The sequence below is a fragment of the Spea bombifrons genome, chromosome 1, assembly GCF_027358695.1.
Source record: "Spea bombifrons isolate aSpeBom1 chromosome 1, aSpeBom1.2.pri, whole genome shotgun sequence".
NCBI classification, from domain to species: domain Eukaryota; kingdom Metazoa; phylum Chordata; class Amphibia; order Anura; family Pelobatidae; genus Spea; species Spea bombifrons.
Window position 1 is genome coordinate 20,123,508 of NC_071087.1, and position 24,262 is coordinate 20,147,769.

The following is a 24,262-nucleotide window of genomic DNA, read 5'->3' on the forward strand; positions in this document are numbered from 1 at the left end:
CTGTATTCACATCTTTCTCTATTTTATGGAAATAAACGGAGATTTGACTAAATATGAAGTTTCTTTTATTATTATTATTGACATCTGTACGCTATCTAAAAATATCAACAGATGCAATACATTTTAATTACAATATATATTTATATTCTTCCATACCTCCCAAGTGTCCCTCTCTAGGTGATCCAGTCCCTCTCTCTTCCCTTGGTACCCCTCTTATCTAGGAGCGTTTGCTTTGTTCCAGAGTATCACACTGTAGTGTAATATATACATATATATAATATATATATATATTTAGATTTGTCGAAATCTATGAGCACCCCTGTGATTGTAATGACACCCTCATTCTATATTCATTTCTATCCAAAAAGTAACTTTAGGTTTCCGCACAGCCACGCCCCTGACCACGCCCCCATATAAAAACATAGACTCCAGGGCGTAACCCGAGCGATCAGAGTCAAAATAATGTCCGTAGCCCGTAAGCGTTAATCCGCCCCTCAGTTAAACATGTAACATGTAATATGTATTATTAGCAGCGGTCCCGGCGGGCCAGTCCCCGCTCCTGTGGATCATGAAGCCATTGCTGCCTGCACTCCACGCGTGTCTACGTGGCAAGGAAGGAGGAGTCTCGTCCGTGGAAGGAGGGGCAGCGCGGCTCTCTATACAGCGGTAAGGAGCTGTTTGCTAACAAATCATTTATTTACATATACATTAACAAACACTATAGAGTATTAACCATGTGAGCGCCAGAGCGGGGATGCATCACCTATGTGCTGCGGAGCACCCCCGAGGGCTTTCTCATGAGTCACTCTCCTGTATGTATAGTGCTGAGATATATATATATATATATATATATATATATATATATATATGTATGTATGGGTAGGCAAGCATTTGTGTGTGCATGTATATATGTCTCTCTCTATAGTGTGTGTGTGTGTATAAATATATCTCTCCATATAGTGTGTATGTATATGTCTATATATAGTGTGTATGTATATGTCTCTCTATATTCTCTATATATAGTGTGTATGTATGTGTCTTTCTCTATATTGTGTGTGTGTGTGTGCGTATATGTATATATATATATATATATGTATATATATATATATATATATATATGTATATATATATATATATATATATGTATGTACACAAAAGAATAATATCAATTTATAACCCCCGCCCCCGAATTAAAATGAACGAATAAAGTTTCTTTTCGGTGTATGTAGATAAATACTGATCTGCGGGTGAAACAGCTGCTGTATAAAGGGCCATTTCCATCCAAGCCTGTTGTGCTTGGTACTGTTACATGGCGTACCGTTATTATTATTATTATTATTATTATTATTATTATTAGATTGTTGACCCATTCATGTGGCCCCTGTCTGCTTCTGGTTTAGCGTTTTCAGATATTTTTCACAGCGGTTAATTTGTTTGCACTGGGAGGCGTTTCGTGGGTACGTGGATTTACTCGTATAATCTCTACAATAACAGCACTAACTTAGAATTTGCCAATTTCTACATTATAGTTAAAATGTCGTCGGAAACCAGTAAAACAGAAGCTGGAGTAGAAAGGATTGCAGACCTTGTGTTGACTGATGATGGCGAATCGAACCCAGAAGAAACAGCGGAACTTGGAACCCACGAGGAAGGAACGTGCGATGCCGGGTCCTGGGCTTCTAAACCAGAAGAAACAGCGGAACTTGGAACCCACGAGGAAGGAACGTGCGATGCCGGGCCCTGGGCTTCTAACCCAGAAGAAACAGCGGAACTTGGAACCCATGAGGAACACGAGGAAGGAACGTGCGATGCCGGGTCCTGGGTTTCTAACCCAGAAGAAACAGTGGAACTTGGAACCCACGAGGAACACGAGGAAGGAATGTGCGATGCCGGGTCCTGTGTGATGTCTAAAGAGCCCGAGTATCCCGCAAAAGAAGGACCCGCAAGTAAACTAGAATGCTGCGACTCCGTGAGCTTGGAGCCAGCGGCCCAACACGAGGGACCTCGGGAAGAGGATAACAATCAGGTATTTTGGAGACTCGGTCATCTTATAAGTTTTAAACTTGGCGGTGGAGAAATGGATAAAAGTCAAAAAGCCAAAACTTCACAATATGTGCAGCTCTACCTTCTGTAAATAGTGATGGCTCGTTTTTTGAGTCATCTGCATTGAAGTAGGGATATGTACCTTGACCTGCTGGTAGTGAGAGGCTCCGGTATCGTGAGATCTGTGTAGAGTATAAACTGATGAGATCCAGACTGCGTGACCCTGAGATTCTGGGCCTTCACCCCGAGACTGGAGCAAAAACCCTGAGACTCCCGGTTATGGTCACATGTGCTGTAATCATTTATTTTTCCAAACGAGATACAATCATATAGGAGAGGTGTAGCTGAAAAGTATATGCAAAGTCCCAGACGATCCCGTAAGTGTTGTGTTGCGGTTCTATTTTTTTCTATATATACATTTTTCTCTATATATATTTTCAAGGACGCTGACTCTTCAACAGCCGGAAGTGGATGGAGTTCATGGGGGACGTGGGGCAAGACCCTCTTGTCATCAGCCAGTGCCACAGTAGGTAAGATGAACCGAGGGACCAGGTGTCCCTTTTAACCGGGGACACTTACGTTTTCTATATGTCGTGCGGGACAATATATTGAATGTGCCATATTATCTATTTGCGTAACAAGGGACAGCAGCTAAAGCTCCCATTTTTTGATTCCTAATCCTTTTCTTGCTGTTTTCTGATGTGTAGGGCACAGATTGTCTGCTGTCAAAGAAAAAGCAGGAGCCACGTTACGAATGCGAAACTCTGAGTCTGAAGAAAGCAGCGTTACTGATGCCACCGAGGTCCGAGACGAAGGTAGGATCCGCATTCAGGAGCGGAAAGCATTAAGTATTTTTGTTTAATCGTCATATTCACTGCTGTATGCTGTAATATAGAAAATCCAGTGTTAGCTCATATTGCCCAAATAGGTATCCATTGTAGGGTCTGAGCGATCCTCAGATTTGTTCCACAAGGCAGCGTGATGAGTGTTTAGACTGCAGGATTTGCCGTCACATTGAAAGCTTTAAAGTCTTTCTTCCTCTGTTGATAAAGTCGAGGGAGCATCAGAGAATCAGGACCGTGCCACGGAACCAGCATCGCCTACATCCCGCGGAGTTCTGTCGGCTCTCACTAACGTTGTGCAGAACACGGTAAGCCAGAGCCTTGGTGCTGATTTTTATATCTGTATTTCGTTGCCAACGTTAATGTGTGTGTTGATTTCTAGTTCATCGTAGGAAATCTGTGCTTTTGGATATATCCTCTTCATTTATTATTATTATTTATTTTTTTTAATTAATTTAATAGTAATAATAACACTTTATATTTTACCATAAGCCACATTTTTATTTCTTACTATTTTTTCACACGGTTCGGAGGGGTCTGGCTATATATATACATTTTCTTTATATATACATCATGATTCCGCTGTGATTTATTCTGCGTTTACCCCGTGTACAGGGTAAAACTGTTTTGACTGGAGGTCTAGATGCATTGGAATTCATCGGTAAAAAGACAATGAATGTTCTTGCAGAAAGTGACCCGGGATTCAAAAAGACTAAAATTCTAATGCAGAGGACGGTATCCTTGTCACAGGTAAGATATATACATATTACTCCAAAACAGTACAAAACTAATCATGGAAAAGCTGTTGCTCTTTGAAATATTAAAAAAAAAAAATTTCTAATTTGCTGGAGTTACTCTTTTCATTATTTTTTTATGTTAAGCGCCTTTAACTTTGAATTGTGAAAAGCTTTACAGGGCCACTAAGCCCACCCTTGCATTCGGCGGTTCTTTAGCTTGTGTTCCTGGGGCAGGGAAAATCCAAAGACCGGTATCAGTAAATCCAGTGACCTTTCCTGTGCTAGGTAGGGTGGCACTACTAAAAAGTGCAGACACCCCAGCATTGATGCATGCCTCCCAACTGTCCCTCTTTGCGTGGGATAGTCACGATTTTGCCACCCTATCTGTCTGTCCCATGAGCTCTGCCTCTGTCCTCCTTTGGGGGACAGAGATATTTGAGCACGCAAGTCCACGGTCCCAATTTCATTCTCCAACGTGACATGCTGCCAGGTTGAGTGACGCTCTACCTCCCAAGGGGGGTAGAAGTTGGGAGGTATGTCAATGGATTGCAACAATGTAATAAATTATTAAATTAATATCTGATTCTGGAATTTGAGGAAACAAGACATTCCGGCAATTTTTTAACCCATGGTTGGGTCAAGTTCTGTAGCTGTGATGGCGCTACAAATCAAATCAAACATTTCCCTAAAAGGTGACCAATTCCAACATGTAAAAGTTAGACACTGACTTATAGGACTAATTCTAGTAAATTTGTTTATATATATATTATATATATATATGTGTGTGTGTGTGTGTATTTGCTATATGTACCCTCTCTTAAAGCTCCCTGAAATAGGTGAATATAGATTACTATAATTTATAGTTGTCACAGTCTTATAATACCACAGTGTTGTACTCCAGGCTTCATGTTCTGTGTAAGAAGTTTGTTCTAAATCAGAAGCATGGAGTGCTGTAACCGTCTAACAATTTCTTGCAGATGCTGAGAGAAGCTAAAGAAAAAGAGAAGCAAAGATTGGCGGAGCAGGTCACCGAAGAGAAGACGGCTCACTACGGAGTCCTGTTCGACGACTATCAAGGCTTGTCTCATCTGGAGGCTCTGGAAATTCTGTCGAATGAGAGTGAATCTAAGGTACTCGACATTGTAATCCTAGGGATATGCGTCGTCCGGCACATTACAAAGCATTCGCATTTCAGCAATATATTATGGCTTTGTTCATTTTCCTTAATGGGTGCATCGGATCTGATTCTAGGAGAGTCATTTTTTACTTTTAAAAAACTCTTATTAATGTGATCTAAGAGATCGGTCAAGCAAATAAACTAAACATTATATTAAATCACAAAGAAACTTAATATCCAAGAGATCAGAAAATATTGGGTCATAAATTCCATCTCTTTACTTTCAGTTTATTTCATCATTGTAATCCCGTTTATTGTTTAAACCTCACAGGTATAAAGATGTGTATTAATGGTTACAATGTGTTCTTTTTAGGTTCAGTCTTATTTATCGTCTCTAGATGGTGATAATTTGGAATCACTAAAAGCCGAGCTTATTGCCATCAAGGAGATCTTCCTCCAGAAAGACTCTGAGAGCGAAGTACAAGAGACCTGTGAAAAAGGTAAATGTCAGGAATAACATTCATTATACTGATATATTTTCCTTTTCTGTTCCATAATTTACAATTTCCTCTGTCCCTTAAAACTAAACAAACGCCCATGCCACAGAAATATTTGCTTTAACCTCCAGGAATTAATTTTAAAAAAATCTCAATTATTTCTTTAAAGAGTAAAAAGTTTCATATTGTCTAGTTTGAAACATGTTCTGGACAGCACCGATAGTTTGCACTTAGTGAGGTCTCCGTCCAGTATATGCTTTGGGCGGCTGTATCTTCTGGGATTGCATCCTGGGCTAAATAATGTCGGTTCACAGATGACAAATGTCTTACTTCCAATGCTTTGACTTAAAGTTGGGCTTATTTAAAGGATTTCATTTCTATATTTTGCGGAAGCGTAGCTGAGGAAATCAGTCTTTCCCTTTTGTTTCAGTGAAGGGCAATGCTTATGCTACAGCAAACATTTTAGATAATTGTATGTTTCCAACTTTGTGGGAACAGTTTGGGGAAGGCCCTTTTCACAGGTACACAAAGCAAGGTCCATAAAGACATGGTTTGACAACCTTGGTGTGGAGGAACTAGAGTGGCCTGCACACCGTCCTGACCTCTATCCCACTGAACGCATTTGGGATGAATTGGAAATCAGATTATAAACCAGGCCTCCTAGTCCAACATCCCTGCATGACCTCAAAAATCTGTTTAGGTGGAATGGGCACAAATTCCAACAGACACCGTCCAAAATCCTACGGAAAGTTAAGAGTAGAGGCTGCTGTAGCCGTAAAGAGGGTGCCAGCTAATTTTGGAAAGGGATGTCCAACAAGCTCATATAGACGTGATGGTCAGATGTCTACATATAGCGCATGTGAAAACACTGATTGTTGGCCACTGGTTGGCCAACAATGGCTTCACATTTCAGAGATATTTAGATGGATATTCAATAAATATAACATCTAGATTATGAAAAAGAGATGGTATTGTCATCTATACACATATAGATCAACAAACAGATAAAGCGCTTCATTAAATATATTTTAAACCACAAGATAATATGACTAATGCACAATTCAGTTTGTTCTGCATATACCAACTTTTATCTTTTCGTCATCTTATAGCGTACCCATTAACTACTAACCATTTGTGTTTATTACAAGAAAGAACTTTGCAATTGAATCATTCATAAAAACGTGCATTTACAATTCATTTCTGCACACATTTTGTACGTGTATGAGCGAATCTACTGACTCACACAGAGTGTTGGGGCAAAACGTATCTGGTCAAGTTTGGGGTTAACTACAGAGAGAAATCTTTACCTGCAGGAGAGGAGACAGAAGAATTTGCCAGCATGCTTACTGAACTGCTCTTTGAACTACACGTTGCTGCTACCCCTGACAAGCTCAACAAGGTCTGTTTTGGAGTTGGGTTCCTAACTTTGCCTTTTCTATAACTCTCTAATCACCCTCGCATATAATTTCTCATCTCTTCTGTATTATCATCAAGCTGGCCTGCAAAAAGATTAGGAGGAGAGAAGGTTTTCGATAGAGGGGGCAGAATTGAGAGGAAGAGAAGGTTGGGCAAAGTGAGAGGCAGAGGGTGCAGGAGAAGAAGACATTATAGGGTTGGGAGTATGGTAAATGGTGTAAGATGGGATGGAGAGGGAAAGTAGTAGGAGGCAAAGGAGACTCGTTGGTTGGGGGAAATAAATGACTAAGAAGAAGAAGGATCGAGAAGAAATTATATAAATGTGAGGTAGGCAGTTGAGAGGGAACAAGAAATGAGGGTAAAAAGTCAGTGGAGCTGACATGAAATAGGAACAAGGATGTGACAGACGGCCACAGAAGTACCACTCAACCCTCAGACACTGAATCGGTCAAACCTCATCCCTGGTCCTTTTGTTTACACCGATTTTCTGTTCTAAAAGGTCGGGGTAAACACATTTTCATTCCTGTGCTTTATCTATATTAAACTCGTGATTTCTATTTACATCAGCATATTTTTACACTTAATGGTGTCTTTGAAATTTGTTCATTTTGCCCAGTCAATAAAAACAAAAAAAAAAAAAAAAGAGAGAGCCTAACAGTAAAAATGTTGTGAAGCTCTTTACAATGAGGTTTTTTTTCCACTTTAGGCTATGAAGAAAGCGCATGACTGGCTGTCCACGGAAATGTCTCTCACAGAAGAGCAGCCGGGGAAATGTGATTCTCTTGTTGAAGTAAAAGATACTGAAACTGAGGCAAATAATGACGATAACACTGATGTCAAGAAAAGCATGAACACGGAGGTAATGTAAAAGCCTAAAATCAATAGATGTTTTACCTGCGTATATTATTATTTTGATGTGTGTGTGTGTGTGTGTGTGTGTGTGTGTGTGTGTGTATATATACACACACACACACACACACACACATTTGGAGTATATCTAAATTGAGTATGGTGCCATCAAACACATTTTTGCTGGACAGGGTTCTATGCAATTACTTGCTCTAAATTCTACATTTAATACGGCCTAATGATTACCAAGGATAAATAAACCCACCATCTGTGAGATTAATTTCGTGTTTTTCTTCCAGTTATTTATGGAGTCCATCTGTAGTCTTTATATCTGAGAACGTGGTAGTCAGTTGGGTCAGTAGCAGAACTTTGGGAGCAGTCCCAATGCTTTCCTCTCTGGGTGGATTTCGTTCTCTGCCTCTGACAGCAGGTCCCCCGCACAGTCCAATGCCAGCATTCAGGATTACAATCAACTGGAGTAGTAGACTATTTGAGATCTTGAAATAATCTGTTTATTTGCAGTCCAGCAACTGTATGTGAATCCTCCTTCCTTGGCTGCGTCCCATTGCTAAATGTGAATTGGGGGTTAAAGGAGTAGGTTAAGTAAACTAACCTTAGAAGATCTGTCCTTTTGCGTTCTTCTCTGAATGATTATCACATTAAAAACATAGAAACTCCAAAAAGCAACCTATGTGCCACCTTTTGTGTTACGTAGTCCCGGCAAAAATTATGAACAAGGCAAAAAAAGGAAAGCTAATCCAGTTTTAGAATTAATTTGTCATAAATCACCTAAAAAGTCCCTGACATGTGGAGAATGGATTGTTGCTGTAAGTATTTGTACAATCAGGTTAAGGGATTGGAAGGTAAAGATAAACAATTTTTTTTTTTCACCAGCACGAGCATCTCTTAAGTGAAATGTAATCAATAATGAAAGCAATATAATGTACTTTTCCGCAGGACGCGTACATGCTGTCTATTGGAAGTCTGGCTGAGATTACCGCTCGCTGCATTGAGCAGCTTCACAAAGTAGCAGAATTAATACTCCACGGGCAAGATGTGGAAAAGCCAGCGAAAGACCAAGCGGTGGTTTTAACAAAGTGCGTATGCTCCATTAAACTGTTTGCTGACTGTGTTAAAAGCTACCCACTTAAATGGAAAGATACATGGTTTATGGAATAGATGGTTTGTAGGGATTTTCAGTTTTGAATGTCTGATTTAAAGGGACCGTCAGGCCCATTTATTCAAATATAAGTTAAGGAAACCGTGTTTGCCCTTTTAAAAGGACTTTTCACCAAAACTAAAGTTGTCATTAATCGGTAGAATGTGAAATATAGCTCTATGTTGTGTTAATATGCGGCAGTTCTAACAGTAATATTTGTTATAACATGTTTCCTCCTACCTGTTGTGGAACTCATTATGTTTTGGTCATTAATCATTAAAAAGGGTAAACCAGTTACATCATATTTAAAAGCTAATCGGCATCGCCATGAACTTTTGTCTCTGTGTTTTTATTTTTAGGTTGACCGGCGCTATGTGTAAGGAGGTATCTGCTTTAGCAAAGAAGTTTTCCGACTGTGTAACATGCGCTGGTGTAAGTGTTCCTGCTTTTCCCAATTTGTTAATCGAGATTAATTTGATATTACTTTTTCCTTGCATGTAAGCCATTTTGGACTTTTTTTTTTTTACTATGAAAGGGCATCTAAAGTATGCCAGGACCGCACTGGGTATGACCAAGTGGCCCTGGCAGCGGCTGCCTGAATACACGCCACTACATGTTATGTTTTCATACATGGAGCTGCACATATCTAGCCTGCGGGCCCTGATGTGCCGCTGGAGTTGGATGGCTATCACTCCTTTTTATGTTCTCTCCTCGCTGTTGTCAAGTTGCTGATTGTCATTGATTGGTTCAAGCAGCCTTTGTTAAGGTTGCAAGGGATTAGATAAAAGTTGTGCCACATTGAGTCCCATGTCTGATCTTTCAGTAAATAATGTTAGTTTTGATACAAATTTTGACTGTTTCACCTTAAGTATCTCTAAAGGAACATTCTAAAGCAAGGGCCCAACCTGCGGCCCTCCAGCTGCTGCAGGACTACATCTCCCATACTCCTCAGCCAGCCTCTTAGCTGAGAGAGCATTATGGGAGTCTAGTCCTGCAGCAGCTGGAGGGCCGCAGGTTGGACACCCTTGTTCTAAAACAAATATTGAATCATGTACATGTAAAGTTTTTGTTATACTAACAAATTATTGCTGCCACATTGTGTCTGACATCACATTATTTGTTGACATTCATGTTTAGATTTTTCAAATAATTGTTCCATTTATTCTATAAATAGTGTCGTTATGTGCAATTATATTTTAATATTTTTACAACCAAAATACCTGCTTTACATGTGATGTATTAATTGTTCCTTATAGAGCAAAACAAAAGCAGAGGTCCTGAATCCAATGGTCACCAGCATACAACGAGAGGTAACCCTTAGTTTTTCTTTTTGTATCTATAGTTTTATTCAGATGACAGAAGTGATGGTATGGGCAAACCGTAAATAAAAATGCATTTTTGCAAATATTGGGGGGGGGTTACATCATCTTGCTTTACGATGATTTATTTTTCATTCACAACAAAATGTTACCAAAGAGCTGCCAGTATAATGTAAGCTAAAGTAAGAAAACTGAAATTATATTATAAAAAATACAAATTAGACCAAAACCTAACATAGGATAACAAAAAAACATACAAACAACTAATTGTAATATTATTTAATATTATTTTAAGGTTTTTGCATAATTGTATGTATAAGTGTAAAATTATTGTGACATTAAATATGTGTTTAGAAAATAACTATTCTTATTTTTTCCCCCCTTTTCTGATGATGATCTTATAGGTGTAACATTTAATGTTTTTTAAACTCATAGCCATCATGATATTTTTTTTCCCCTAGGGATGCAACAGCACCATGTACATCCAAGATGCCTTCAGACTGCTGCTTCCGGTTATGCATTTCTCACACATCAAGGCCATCAGTTCGAAAGCATAGGTGCTTCTTCTCTCCGCGGACCGGCATGTGTCATCTACCAAAAAATACAGCCACCTTCACGTGTCCTGCTGCTGGGAAGGGCATGATGAGTTAAATGCAGTTTTTGCACAATATTCCGGAGAGAGCTTTCTTTTATAGTTTAGACCCTTAAAGGTGACCCTACGAAGACCATTATATACCATGCTGTCTTTTTAGTAAGCCACAGTAAGCTTTAATAATTTTCTGGTCTTTATCGTTTATACTCAACCTAGTATTCCCGATAATGGCTGCCTACAAATCCTTCTTTACTTGGAGGGTGGTAACAGCAATATAAATCCGGTCTACACCGATCTGCCTTCCCCTTGCATAAATGGTTAATAGTTCAATGATGGGATAACTGATGTTCCGCTATGACCTTGGAAAAGTGCCCTGAAATTGTTCTTAAGCCTCAAGATTGAGTAATTTTAATCAGAAATGCCACAGTGTTCTAATTCCACAGGAGTATATTTATTGAAAAGAGATTTTAAATAATATATCGGGGATCACTAATATGCCACCAACTTGTACCAAGGAACTCACTTAATTCAGGTGGCAAGTTGGACTCCTCATCCAGAGTATAGCGAAACCAGACGGTTATAGCTTTTTGGCCACATTTATGATGCATTCAGGCCAACTCCATCCCTACTGATATTTATCACCACTAACGTTTAGCTCATGTGTTTAGCTCTGAGGATTGCTAATAGATTAATAAACTCAAGCTTTTCTTTAAAATTTAATTTATTTAGAAAAGTATTTGCACCTCCCCAGAATTTCCTGGAAAATCATGTACGTCTAAACGGGTTCCTCGGGTCCTGGCAGCAGCATTACAGAAAGGGGGAGCGAGAAGGAATGATTATTTACTAGAATTTAAGTTTTCCGTTGCATTTCAACTATTAGAGTATATTTATGTATTTTTAATTTTTTGGGGTTCGACATCAAAAGTCAAAACAGTAGCGCTTTTTACATTTTTTTTTTTTTTACATTTTATTAAATTTCACATAAATTGGTAAGTAATGCCAAAGTTATTTGCAAAATGTGCAGTATAACACTAATTTGTGCCATGTAATAGTGCCTTATTGAAATAAAAGAAAATCAGAAAATTGGGAGCAATGTGTAATAATATATTAAATTATATGATGTTGAAGATCGTACACTCCTGTGTATTGTCCAACTAATCAGTTAGGTCTGGAAACTTACATCAGGGTTGTGTATAAAGTCCCCCTGATGCAGATAGGAAAAGCTAGTTACCATAGCGATATGGGGCGGCTTTATGCTGATTGGACCTTTCCATGCTGATGGCTTTGGTTGCTATGGTTATTAGCGTTTATTTATATAGTGCTTTAAAAAATTGACCACATTTCAAACATTGCTCCAGAATCACTTTTTATTGACATTTCAGTTTCCAAATCATGTTTACTATATAACTACCTGAGATGAAACACTTCTGCTTAGTATGTTTTTGCTTATATTTTAACAAATAAATGTATTTGAACATTCTGAGTTAGAGTTTATTTCATTCCATAATTCTAAATGGAAATGTTCTGTTTGGAATGTGGTTTTTGTTAAGATAAAATTTGTTCTTTTGACATCGGAAATGTATTGTTTTGAAAGTAGTCCTACTTGTACAAGGAAAACCTTCCTCCATAGACCTTCATTTGTCAAGGGGTTCACCTAGGCCAGGGGCGTCCAACCTGTGGCCCTCCAGCTGCTGCAGGACTACATCTCCCATCCTCCTCAGTCAGCCCCTTAGGTGAAAGAGCATTATGGGAGATGTAGTCCTGCAGCACCTGGAGGGCCGCAGGTTGGACACCCCGCCTAGGCTATGGAGAGTGACATATTCTATTGTTCACCAAGGGCAATATGATAAGGTGTCAGGGTGTTTGCCTCGTAGATTGGAATGAGGTAACAGAGCTAGAACATATAGAAATTACTTAATACACAGCTGTCTAAAAACATTTTCCAAAAAATGTTGGTGGGAATTTGCCTGTAAGTTTTGCAAGGATCCTACTATTTAAATCCATATATTTTATTTTCGTTTTTGCACAAGAAATGCAAAATCCATAAACATCTCTGGAGCTTGCGATGTCTTTGCAATAGGTTACTCGATTATCCAAAAATGCAAAAAAAAGGCAGACAAAAGTGAGTAACCAGAGCTAGAGCGGAATCCGGTTACAGAGTAGTGTTTCTGCACAAAACATCTTTTGTCTCTTCTATTCCCTGAAATAAACATACAAGAAATACGCAATTTAAGGCCAATAATGTGGTTCTGAAGTTGATTATAAAAAAGTGGACATGTAAAGATACTTCAAATAGTACATGAACTTTCATAACTTTTACTACCGCCTGTCGGCATGCTGTCATTACAAACAAACATTTTGTGAACACGATATAGAAAATGTGACATTTGTTAAATCTGGCACATGTTGCTGATCAGATGCGTCCCCTGAATTTTTTGGAAACCAAATAAAAAAAAAAAATAAAAAAAATGAAAAACAACAACAGCAGAAATAGATAACACCTTCATAAACAGACTTGGTTAGAAGTCTAAGCATATGTTCTTTTCTAGAGAAATAAACCGTTATAAGGTAGTATTCTAGTATTTCTAGTTCCTGTCTGCATTTTGCCATTTTCTATATAATATTTAGAGAGAAACGCTATCTTAATGTGAATGAAATTCATGAACATGACATCCTCCTAAAATGTTCGGGTTTATTCATATCTATATAAAGGATTCCATACTGTAGAGACAGATGCTGAGGCAAAACACAAAAGAACCCGAATGCACCCAAGTGAATGCAATGTGTATGATTTAAAAATGAATCTGTACTTACAGGTTTTGGCCAGGTCTGTTCGTTGTAACACCATTGTATACAACTATTAATATTGCACATAACACAATAACTGTAAGTAGAACAAGCCAAATGATCCCAAGGGTTGTTGTGTAATCTGTTTAAAAAAACAAGGGACATTTTACTGAAATAACACAGAATGCATGAAATGTACAAATATATCCAGAATGTAGTAAAAATGGATTATGTGACTTCATGGCCAGTGCTTATTCATTGTCACTTTTTCAATTCGCTATTATGTTACAGAAAATTAGCCTGTGGTGACTTCAGCGTTACCTCTTTATAGGCCGTTTGAAGGGCATCTACTTTTGCATGTACCCAGCGGGAAGTGCGGGATCATTGGTTTATTCATTAAGAGCTTAATTTAACTTTGGCACGCTCTAGTTCAAGATAGAAATTGCAAAATCCATTAATGCCCAATCCATTGAAGTTTAGTCCATTGAAAGGAGGTCTGTTGGCTAGCACACTCTGCTACAGAGCTGGTCCCCGGTTTCACCAGTTCTCAGATACTTTAGATAGTAGAATAGATTAACGTTTCCTTCAGTATCCAACTTTTCATAGTAAGTGGGATTTGCAAACCAAATGGGACACATTAACGAAACAATTTTACTATAACATTTAAACACTTTTCTCCCATTTGCCATCGTTGCTCTGTTACCACACTCAAATAGTGTAATAGCGGACCAATCCCTATATATTCAAATATAGTCATAAACCATATCAGTGGATGTTAAAACCATATAAGATTACTTTCTTTTTCTAAATTAGTTGCTTTCTCATACACAATATGATTATGTGTAGGAAATGTGCCTTGTGCCTTATTTTTATAGCTTACATGGTACGTAGGTTTGAAACTGCAGTGATATATTGATGATGTCATGATGTGTCATCTCAGTAACTTGGTATAACGAAATCACATGACTAGTCGCTGATTTTTTTCCCTTGTCAGTAGCATTTATAATGTGAATCTTAAGGGATGAAGGAGAAGATGGCTCTTTGTCTTCCTCTGAATTCACCAGAATGAAGTGAAATTTCTGATAGGAAAAGAGAAGGTATTTTCCATTTGTTTCCAGGGATCGATTCTCTATAAAATATGTACAAATAAATGTTACATACGTATATATATATATATATAATGATGTGCCTAATTCTTATTTTTGTCTTGCAACCAACTTGTCCTCCACTCCCCAGTCTCTCTTTCTTATCAACCTCTACATACCAAAAGTACCAGAACATCTCACTCCATCTGTGTGGTCAGTGCTTGGGAACTGGAACACTGAGCGGAACAAGGTCATTACATTATGATTGGACCATCATGGCTGACATTTCAGATGCTGACAAGGGTTTTACATGCGCTATATGACCAACCCCATGTGTACACCTGACCACCACATCTACATGAGGATCCCATTCCAAATCCATGGGCATTAATATGGAGGTGACCTCTCCTCATACATCCACTCTTCTGGGAAGGCTTTATACAAGATTTTGAAGCTTGTGTGCAGCTTTGCCATAGAAACCCATTTCATGAAGCTCCTGACTAGTGCTGATTTTGCTTCCAGAGGCATCTGGTGAGACTCTGATGCTATAGAGGACAGGCGATCTTTACAATCTATGCACTCGGTGGCCCCCTCTCTGTGTTTGTGTGTGTTCTACCACTTTGTGGCTGAGCTGTTCTTACTCCTAGATGGTTCCACTTCCCAATATAAGCACAAACTGACTTGTGGTAAAAGTGGTATCCTCTGAGTGCGATGTTTAAAGTCAATGTACGGCCAGTGTTTGTGTATGTGCCTATATGCTTTATTTTATACACCTGTTATATATATAACACTCATAAAGATCTGTATATTTTTATACACTCATAGTTATACTTTATGTGAGTATATCGATGCACATTTTGCATTGGTTTTTGAGCCTATAGCTAGGGATGGAAGTACAATAGAGATGCCTTCACACCCATGTCTCCCTACCATTGACCAAGTCCCATTACTACCATTACTACCTTATCATTAACCTTTTATCCAAAATGTATAACCAACATGCACCTTTATGATTAATGGTGACGTCTTCTAAAATGAAGCATAATTTCAATTAAATAATGGCCCTCTAACAATTACTCAAAGGAGTCCAACTTAAAGAGACACCCTAAATGTGCAAAGTATGTATGCTCCATGAAATGCTTGTCTTATCAAGTGGTCATGCTTACCCTGTATGTTCACCTGCTGATGACCCTGTGGAACACAATTAATCTTCTCAAGGCTATCATCTGACAAATTCATACAAATTCTGCGGATTGTGGCAGAAATAGTTTTATTCTTGTTTGTGAAGGATTCTAGAACAGTTTGGATGTCAGTTTCTATTTGTTGTAATTGGCACAGGAAAGAGGCATTTTCTGTTATCGACTGGTGATATGTGTCTGTGAAACAAGTGTCTATGCACGACAACAATACAGAGTTTTCTAGAACAAAAAAAGTAAGGACAGTAAGTCAATATTATCAATGCGTAACGTTCTTTGTAGCAGTAACACTGAGTGACGTATTTACCTTTGGGACTGCCCTAGGCCTGACCTAGAACACTGCCCCAGGACCCCCCTGCGGTTGGAAACACATTTAAGATATGGTGTGTTGCGATATGAGGTCATATCATAACGCCTTGTCTTAAAGCCATGCATCGCTTTTAAATGCAATCTATGGAGGCTGTGCTAGCCTTTGGACAAGACCAAGGTCTGAGCAGACTAGATGGATCAAATGGTTCTAATCTCCTGCATATTTCTAAGATGGTAGTGCAACTGTGTTAAGTGCAGGACTTCAACTTAATTCTAGTGTACCCCCAAAGTTATCATTCCTACATTCTTACTGACAATAACTTTGACTCAACTTGGAGGGATTCCTCTGAGTCTCCGTTCATCTAGAACATTGGTGAAAAGACATTGTCTTTTGAAGGAACTCTATGAATTCTCAGACAAAAGTAATATGACTTTTTGCCAGTGGAGACTGGAGAGAGTACTTTTTGGTGAGTAGTCACAAACTACCTGAACCAGAGTGTCTACTGCTTGATGGCAAAACCTCTGGAAATTTGTGAATCTACCTAACAAATGTTAGGCATAGCAGACCTAGGGGATGCTGGGTGAATAACTGCTTTAATGGAAGAGGGCATTTAGTGATAGCATTTGGGAAAATGCATGAGTGTAAGACACAATAGGAGCAGGTAAAAAACTAACAAGTCAAAAGGCAAATTGTGGTTAAAACCATAGGTAACAAAATGTTTACAAAATATGGCTGCATTAGAAGGATCTTCCTCCGCCACCTTCTTGCCCGGATTACTTCTCAGAACAATAAATGACAAGGTGGAGATTTTCTATGTGAGTTTTGTCTTCTGTTCTGAACGCCAACTAGTAAGTTTGTTCTTCTCATCCTACTAGTTCTAGCCACTTGTGCAGAACCGTGGAGACTGTCAGAACAGGCAGTAGTTTTGTAACTGCCCTTAACGCTGCTTCCATTGAGAGCTCATCGCTGCAGCGAAGCAACTGAAGAGCGCTACAAGAGAGCAGATGGCTTCTTTCTTCACTATGCCAATGGCTGGGGAAGTGAAAAAGTGCAAAACATGCCAAGGCAGACATGTAGCTACTCGGTAAATCTCCTCTGAAAAAAACTAGCATGAATTAAATAATATCAGCCTCTGGGCATAGTGAGGATTTAGACTTCCAAATCATGGAAGAAGTCTGGAAGCCACCTAACGAGGCCACCTAACCTTCAACATTCAGATACAATAGTCTTAATTTATGTACCAAAAGCGTTTATGTTATTGTGTAAGGATACAACAGATGCTGTATGTAAATGGCATAATCCATTGCACTCTATTTGATACCTGTTTCCAAATTTCAAACAGAACAAATTTTAGGACTTGTGACAGTGTAAACCCCAGGGAGATGATTAGCATGGCATCTGGGTACAGCTGCTATGCAGATTATGCATATGGGTCCCTGGGGTGGAGCAATTGGAGAGCAGGGTGGGCCAATGCTCCGTTTCCCCATTTTGTGGCAATTCCATGCCGGGTTTTCCAGGAGGCAAGCAGTCTGCAGGATCCAGTCCAGGATTTCTATGAGGCTGGCATCAGACACAGGTGCTGAGCGTTAAAAACCCCTGGAGCCTGATACTCAGAGAGACTGTTGGGGGAAGAGGAGGTTTCCCTGTGCTCCCAGGGCAAGGAGAGGCCCTGAACGAGAAGACCATCCCTGAGCTAAGTGAGGCAATACCTGTCTGGACCTGTGTCTGCTGCCTGGGGGAGGTTTTCCAGAGCCTGGCGTAGCTGGGTCTGGCTGGGAGGTTGAGGTAGTGAGCAGGGCCGGCCCTATAATGGGGCAGACTGGGGCAATTGCCCCAGGCGGCACTTTAGAAGGGGCGGCACTTTGCTGCTCCAAGCGCTTTTTTTTTTTTTTTTTTGAAGTGGAGGAGAGAGAGAGAGAGGGGCACCGAGTAGTTTTCATTTACCCGCTCGGCGCCCCTCTCTCTCTCCTCTGCGGCGAGTCTCCCTTTTCGGTCCCGGTGCCGGCTTGTAATGCAGAGCGCCGGAAGTGACGCCAATTTCCGGCGCTCAGCATTACAAGCCGGCACCGTGGCAGAGCAGGGAGACTCGCCGCAAGACTGTTTAAAAGTAAGTACCGGGAGGGGGGGTCGTAGATTATGGCGTCGGCGAAGTTTAAAATGCCGCCCCCCCCCCGACGTCGGCGGGGGGGGCGGCGTTTTAAACTTCGCCCCAGGCGGCGTTAGGTCTTCATCCGGCCCTGGTAGTGAGTGATAAGGCTGGTCAGTCTGGACCAGCATAGTTCAGTTAGAGAGGGCTCCAATTGGGAGCTAGGTTTTCTTGATTTGTTTTTTGGGGGGTTTAAGTGATTAAAATAAAGTGCTGTTTTGTTTAAAGCTGGTGTTCCCGACTCTGATTGCCCTAGAGGACTGTGCTTAGGACCCCTAAATGTGACATGTATGGCCCTCATGCAACAGGGTTTGTCACAGACTATACAATAAATTAGAATATACTAATAAACAATACTTATATACAATAAACCAATCATTTAAAAATTAAATATTAATAACTGTCCTTCTATAACTCTATCAGGGTTGCTAACAGAGTAGAAATAGAGCATGGCAAAACTAATTTACCCATGTAGGGTTAAGGGTTAAAGACAATGACAGAAAATAAAAGAAAAAAATTGCTTTGGAACTTTGGAAATAGAAAACAAACAAAAAAATTACAAAAACTCACCCTTTACAGTTTTCAACAGTTCAGGAATGCAAACAATAAGGGCAATGATTATTCCAGTGAATAGTTTTATAACAACAGGTTTTGTCATTTTTTTAAAACACGTGGGCCTCCGGTGGCCACATGCTCTCAATATAAAGTCTGTGTAACTTCCCTAGTTCTATACAGCATGTGTTTGTAGCCACTTCCTTCGGAAGCCGTAGTGCTCGCTTTCTGTACTTTGAGAAGAGAGGTCGGTCTGACTCAGGTAAAAAAGCACCCTTGGGCTAAGTGAAGCAAATGATGACTTTGCCTCTCTTCACATCCATGGGGCATTCCCAGAAGACTCCCCTGTAGTCCATCTTGACTGGAAGAATGAGAAATCACGTATCGTGTGTCATTTTTGGATTCTTAGAAGCGTCTTGCTTAAAGTTACTCAACTTAAGGTTACGCAATTTCACCACAAACTTTTCATCTGCGCATAAATATTCTCCACCAAAAGTTCTCCACCAGTGCTCCTCAAGACTTATCATGCAGGTTCCAAGGAGGATGCAACAATTATTAGTAATTTGAGACAATGTGTATACGCTTTGAAACAAACTATGAGCGTGAAGAATCATTTTGGACCACGTATTATATTTAAGAAAGGTCTCTGAGCAGAGATGGGTAATGGATATTTGATGCATGGAGGACCCAAAAATCATTGGGTAGAGAGAAAAATATTTTTTTTTGCCAATGTTTTTTTTTTACGACAAAAGTTTATTGATTACAAATAAAATGTAACATTTTCTTAAATAAGCTGCATATTGGGGAACAAGAGGCTGCTGAATGGAGAAATAGAGAAATCTCCCTGTAACAAATAAATAGATAGGCAGCTGTGTCCACATCTGGTAATGATGCCAACAATGTTACCATGGAAGGTTGTCAGAAGACCTGGGAACTGGATGCGCTAGGAGTGGATGGATTCTCCTGCTAACGTGAGTGGGCGTTCCCATCTACGTTAGTGGGTATTCCCACTGATGTGACGGGTACACCTCCATTTAAGGGGGAAATGGGCGGGGAGCGGGGCGTGTCAGGACTCCAATCCCGCAACGCGGAGGATTCTGACACTTCTCCCGGAGTTCCCAGGTATGGTTGTGAGTATTAGAGCCCAACGCCACTAAAAATCAGAGAGGTAGGGAAGTGCTGTCTGCCTGCATTCACTGCGCATCCTCGCTCTCTCTCTCCTGAGGAAGCTGTATATGGGGCGAAACACATGTCGGGTGGTTTATGGCTCTCCTTCCATGCTCAGGCAATGAACATTGATTAGCGGATTCATTGGCCCCTGATATTGTAAAGCAGGCATACCTCATTTTAGCGAGAGAGCGAGGGAGTTCCGCAGTGTATTAGACACACAGGACCCGCAGTGAATGTAGGCAGATGTCCCGCGTTCATGTTAGGCAGCACTCTCTACCTCTCAGGTTATTAGCGGCGTTGGGCTCTAATACTCACAGCCTTCCACGGTGACATTACCCGGAGGTCCTCTATTTATCCATTCAGCAGGACTTTGTTCCCAATAGGGGGTTATTTCAGCAAATGTTACATTTTAATTGTAAGCAATAAACTTGGGTGATTTTAGGTTTCTTCCATCCAAGATGGATTAGTATATAATATCAGGGTCACCCCCATAGGGCGAAATATTCTCACATATTCAGGGATCGCTCTTATTATACTAATCGTTAGGTGAGATTTCAGGCATTGTGACTGTGATATGCTTTTGGTATCTTCATAAATCCCTCACTAAGAGGGAGTAACTAACCGATTAACCCCTTTAATGACAGTCTGTGGTGTTCTGATTCTGTATTCAAAATATAGCGCTTGGAATAACCCCTTTTAATGCTTTATAAATGCACTGCACACGTTAACCCCTTCCTGGGATTTGTTTTAGCCCAATCTACTAGGCAAGCTTTTAATCGTACTGTCTGTGGCAAAACAATAGAATGCCTTGGTTCCATTCATCCAGCTGGACACTCTGACTAATGAAAGCCTATGGAGGAACAGACAATAGCCTTGCCGTAAAGCATCAGCTTAGTGTGGTGTTTGTGCAGGGAAAGTCACCTAAAATATCACATGAATGATAACAATGAGGCCTCCATGTCTGCAGATAAAGTATGTTTATTGATGTAAAATGAGGTAAACCAGGTTTCTGTACATTATGTATATTTTTCCCTTTTAACCCTTTTCTGGAGTGCCTGTGGTGTTTTGAGATTGTCGTGCACCGATTAACCCTTTTACTGAAGCCAGTGACGCAGTGTTTGCCGGCTCGGTGTATAGTCCGGCAGTGAGTTAAGCCCGTTACGGTCACAGGGTTTCGTGTCCCCGGCTTCTGCCGCGTCCCAACATGAAGGAGACCCGCCGTGTTCGGACAGACCGCTGCCCCGTGTATCATCATCGTGTGAAGGCACAGCCGCCACCCCTGCCATTCTCTTCCTCCAGTGCAGCGGGTGCGTGACGTCACTACCGCCCCCCCTCCCATCCGTTGTGTATGTTGTGGGATCCTTGGCCGGAGTTCTCAAGATCTGGGGAGGCGGAGGACGGGCGGTGAGACAGGCAGGGAGGAGAGGCATGGAGGCGAAGGCAGCAGCTGGAAGCCGAGAATTACCAGCCCTGCAACGAGTACCTCTGGCCCTCCACAGGAGTAAGGGGCCCTGCTGCCTTCAGCACATCTGGAGAGGTACCTGGGGACGGGTGCCTGATAGGGTCATGGCCGGGGGCGGCTACTGGGTGTCCGGGGTAAATGTTCGCTCTCTAGTTGTGTGCTGCAAAAACAGCCCCTTCTGCATTCTTGGTACATAAACAGAATGACTTTTATCAGTACCTTTAGCTCCCTGCTGCAGATTTGTCACACATATATATATTATATATTTATATGTAGACACACACACACACACACACACACACACACACACACACACACACACACACACACACACACACACACACACACACACACACACACACACACACACACACACACACATACAAGTTCACAGTTTTTAAGGAGTTAAGTACCCCAAAAGAAATGGCTGCCCCGCACTCATTTACTGGCTGATTATAGATTGATCTGTACGCCTTTATTTGTTTTCTCCCTAAGTTTATTTGCGTTGGGCAGTAAATGATATTTGGCTTTGCCGCTGCTTGTGCGCGGTTCCCTTTGGTGCGAGTATCACTAAGGCGTAGACACTATTTCCACGGGCCGCTGGAATAACGTATTACTGCACTTTATGGCTCTCCGCGGGGTCCAGCACTATATGCAGATTTTATGTCTTTTATTTATGTTTTGCGTTACCTTTTTCCATTGTCAGTGTTATATTGAAAGCATTGTACAGCGCTGCGGTATATGATGGCGCTATATAAAACAATAAATAATAATAACATTCTTTGATGTACATCATTAATGTTCTGTGTTGATTTTTTGTTTAATTGACGGATTGTTGTCCATTAGTATCAGTTATAGGGTGAAATGAACAAGGGCTCCTGCATTTAGAATAAAAAAGTGGAGGAGCCCAAAAGAGTCGTTTTCAGAGAAATTGCCTAAAATTATGTAAAGGGGCGCAGCTCTGATTACAGTAATGTGCCCCAAAATGTATACGCTATTTCCTAATGAGTAAAGACCTGTAAGAGAACATACAATCTTTTAGATGCTTTTGACACACAAATCCCATCACCCTCAGCAGGGCCTGGGACTGGATTTCTAGTGCGGTTATAACTAGGCACATATCGCCTCTCCCTGACCGGGTCATCAGTCCCTGCGTCCCCTGCCGCCCTTTGCTACAAGACCACGGCTATGCTTAGCAGCTACAGCGGCAGAGGTTTATATTGTAATAAACATGTTCAAAAATGATCATTATTTTCCATTTTAAGATGGTGGGCTGCTAAACTGTCCCAAATGAGACGTAGGCCTCACAAAATAAAATTAGAAAATTTCAAGTTTGGAAAAGGGTTCCATTTTGTGTCCTGTAACTTCCAAAAAACATAAAGAATCCTATGCATCCTGGGTTTTTCTATGTACAAGACACTTTATACATTGTATGATATTTTGGTCAATATTAGAACAACATTGTTTTTCCCCCAAAGATTTTCATTATTTTAATGTATGGTTCAAGCAAAGTGTTGGACTATACATCTAAAAATGGTATAAAAAAAAATTCTATCTGTCTGTGAAAAAACAATATATAATTCATGTGGGAGCACAAAAAATGTAAAAAGTAGAATTATGTAAAATGAGACAATGTAAAAATGCTGAAAAAGTTTTTTGTTTTTGGACACAAAAAAAATCCTCTGTAAAGAATGGTTTTATGTGAATTCTTCTTTAATGGATGTGTCAGGGACATCAAACTGTCACTTTAATGTGTTTAGAATAATAATTATTATTGTTATAATCTGTATATAATCTTATAATCTGGGGGTCGATAAATCTGATTTGGATCTAGGACCTAGCCAAAAAAGTTAGGAGCTAGCTTTTTTTTCTTTCTCAGTCATGTTTATATGTTCCTGACACACCCAGGGTTTGTCGAGCCTTGCTTTACACTAACATACATTTACACACTCTAACACCATACAGAATCAGACACACTAACATCATACATTGACAAACACAAAGACATTACAGTAACACACACTAACATTGTACACTCATGTACACACATGTTAACACCATAAACTAATACACATACCCTTAACACTATATGCTGACATACACACTCATGTTAATGGGATATTTTAACATAAACAACACCATACACGCTAGCACCACATTCTTATACACATACATGCACCCTGGCTAACACTATACACTATGGGTACATACACACTGAATCAATTCAGCAGACATACTGATACATATACATATACATATGGTACTATACATTTACACACACACACACACACACTGACTCTGACACTACAGCATACATACACTGACTCTAGCACTATACATAAACACACTGACTGACACTATATTATACACACACTCACATACACTACTCCCTCTCACCTCACGGAGACCAGACACGCGGATATCTATCATCTGGCACCTTATGCTTTTCCGAGAGGGCGCAGTAAGGCGGGTGCCATGCGTTACGTGACCCCGCTGGGATACTCATGGCACCTGCTACACTGCTCCCCAGCAGGAAAGCATAGGGTGCCGGATTCATGATGGCAACCCTGCAAAACCCTGGAAGTGGTTTCTAGTCGCCATGGCCTGTTAAGTCCTGTATTGAATTATTTTAATAATGTACTACATATACAGTACTATTGCTATTCTATGCACAGCAGCGCTGGGACGTATTAAGTTCCATCAGGGAATGAGGGTGGTAATGTGTTGGTGCTAAAGTGTATTTAGATTCCTCTGCGCATGTGCTGTGTGTTAGTTTTACCTTTTAATGGATCGCTTATTCAGTTTAGACCTACACCTGTGCATTTTTATAAGGTTTCTAGACCTGCTTTTTGATCATCTGGAAGGTTTGCATACAATGTATTAATATAGTTTCATTTTTCCCATAGACCCCATAGAAACACGATGCAGATGTTCCCATAAGTTTTAATTGTAGCATTTTTAGAGGTTGTTTTGTAGATTTTGC

The 24,262-nt window shown here is 40.2% G+C and overlaps 2 protein-coding genes across 2 annotated transcripts in view; both read left to right on the forward strand.

Moving 5' to 3' along the window:
- The first annotated feature begins 526 nt into the window (after positions 1 to 526).
- On the forward strand, positions 527 to 10,648 carry FAM114A1 (family with sequence similarity 114 member A1). Its single transcript, XM_053458372.1, has 14 exons — positions 527 to 666; positions 1,530 to 2,026; positions 2,486 to 2,573; positions 2,751 to 2,858; positions 3,096 to 3,193; positions 3,501 to 3,635; positions 4,600 to 4,752; positions 5,113 to 5,239; positions 6,550 to 6,635; positions 7,359 to 7,511; positions 8,459 to 8,598; positions 9,020 to 9,092; positions 9,917 to 9,970; positions 10,441 to 10,648. The coding sequence occupies exons 2-14, from the start codon at positions 1,535 to 1,537 to the stop codon at positions 10,534 to 10,536; spliced, it is 1,803 nt and encodes a 600-aa protein (XP_053314347.1). The 5' UTR covers positions 527 to 666; positions 1,530 to 1,534; the 3' UTR covers positions 10,537 to 10,648.
- A 10,493-nt stretch (positions 10,649 to 21,141) lies between these two features.
- The window catches only part of LOC128481517 (kelch-like protein 5), a 29,992-nt gene continuing 26,871 nt past the window's right edge, over positions 21,142 to 24,262 (forward strand). The window contains exon 1 of the mRNA XM_053458371.1: positions 21,142 to 21,354. The gene's annotated coding sequence lies outside the window, so the exon portion shown is untranslated. The remainder of the gene's footprint in view (positions 21,355 to 24,262) is intronic.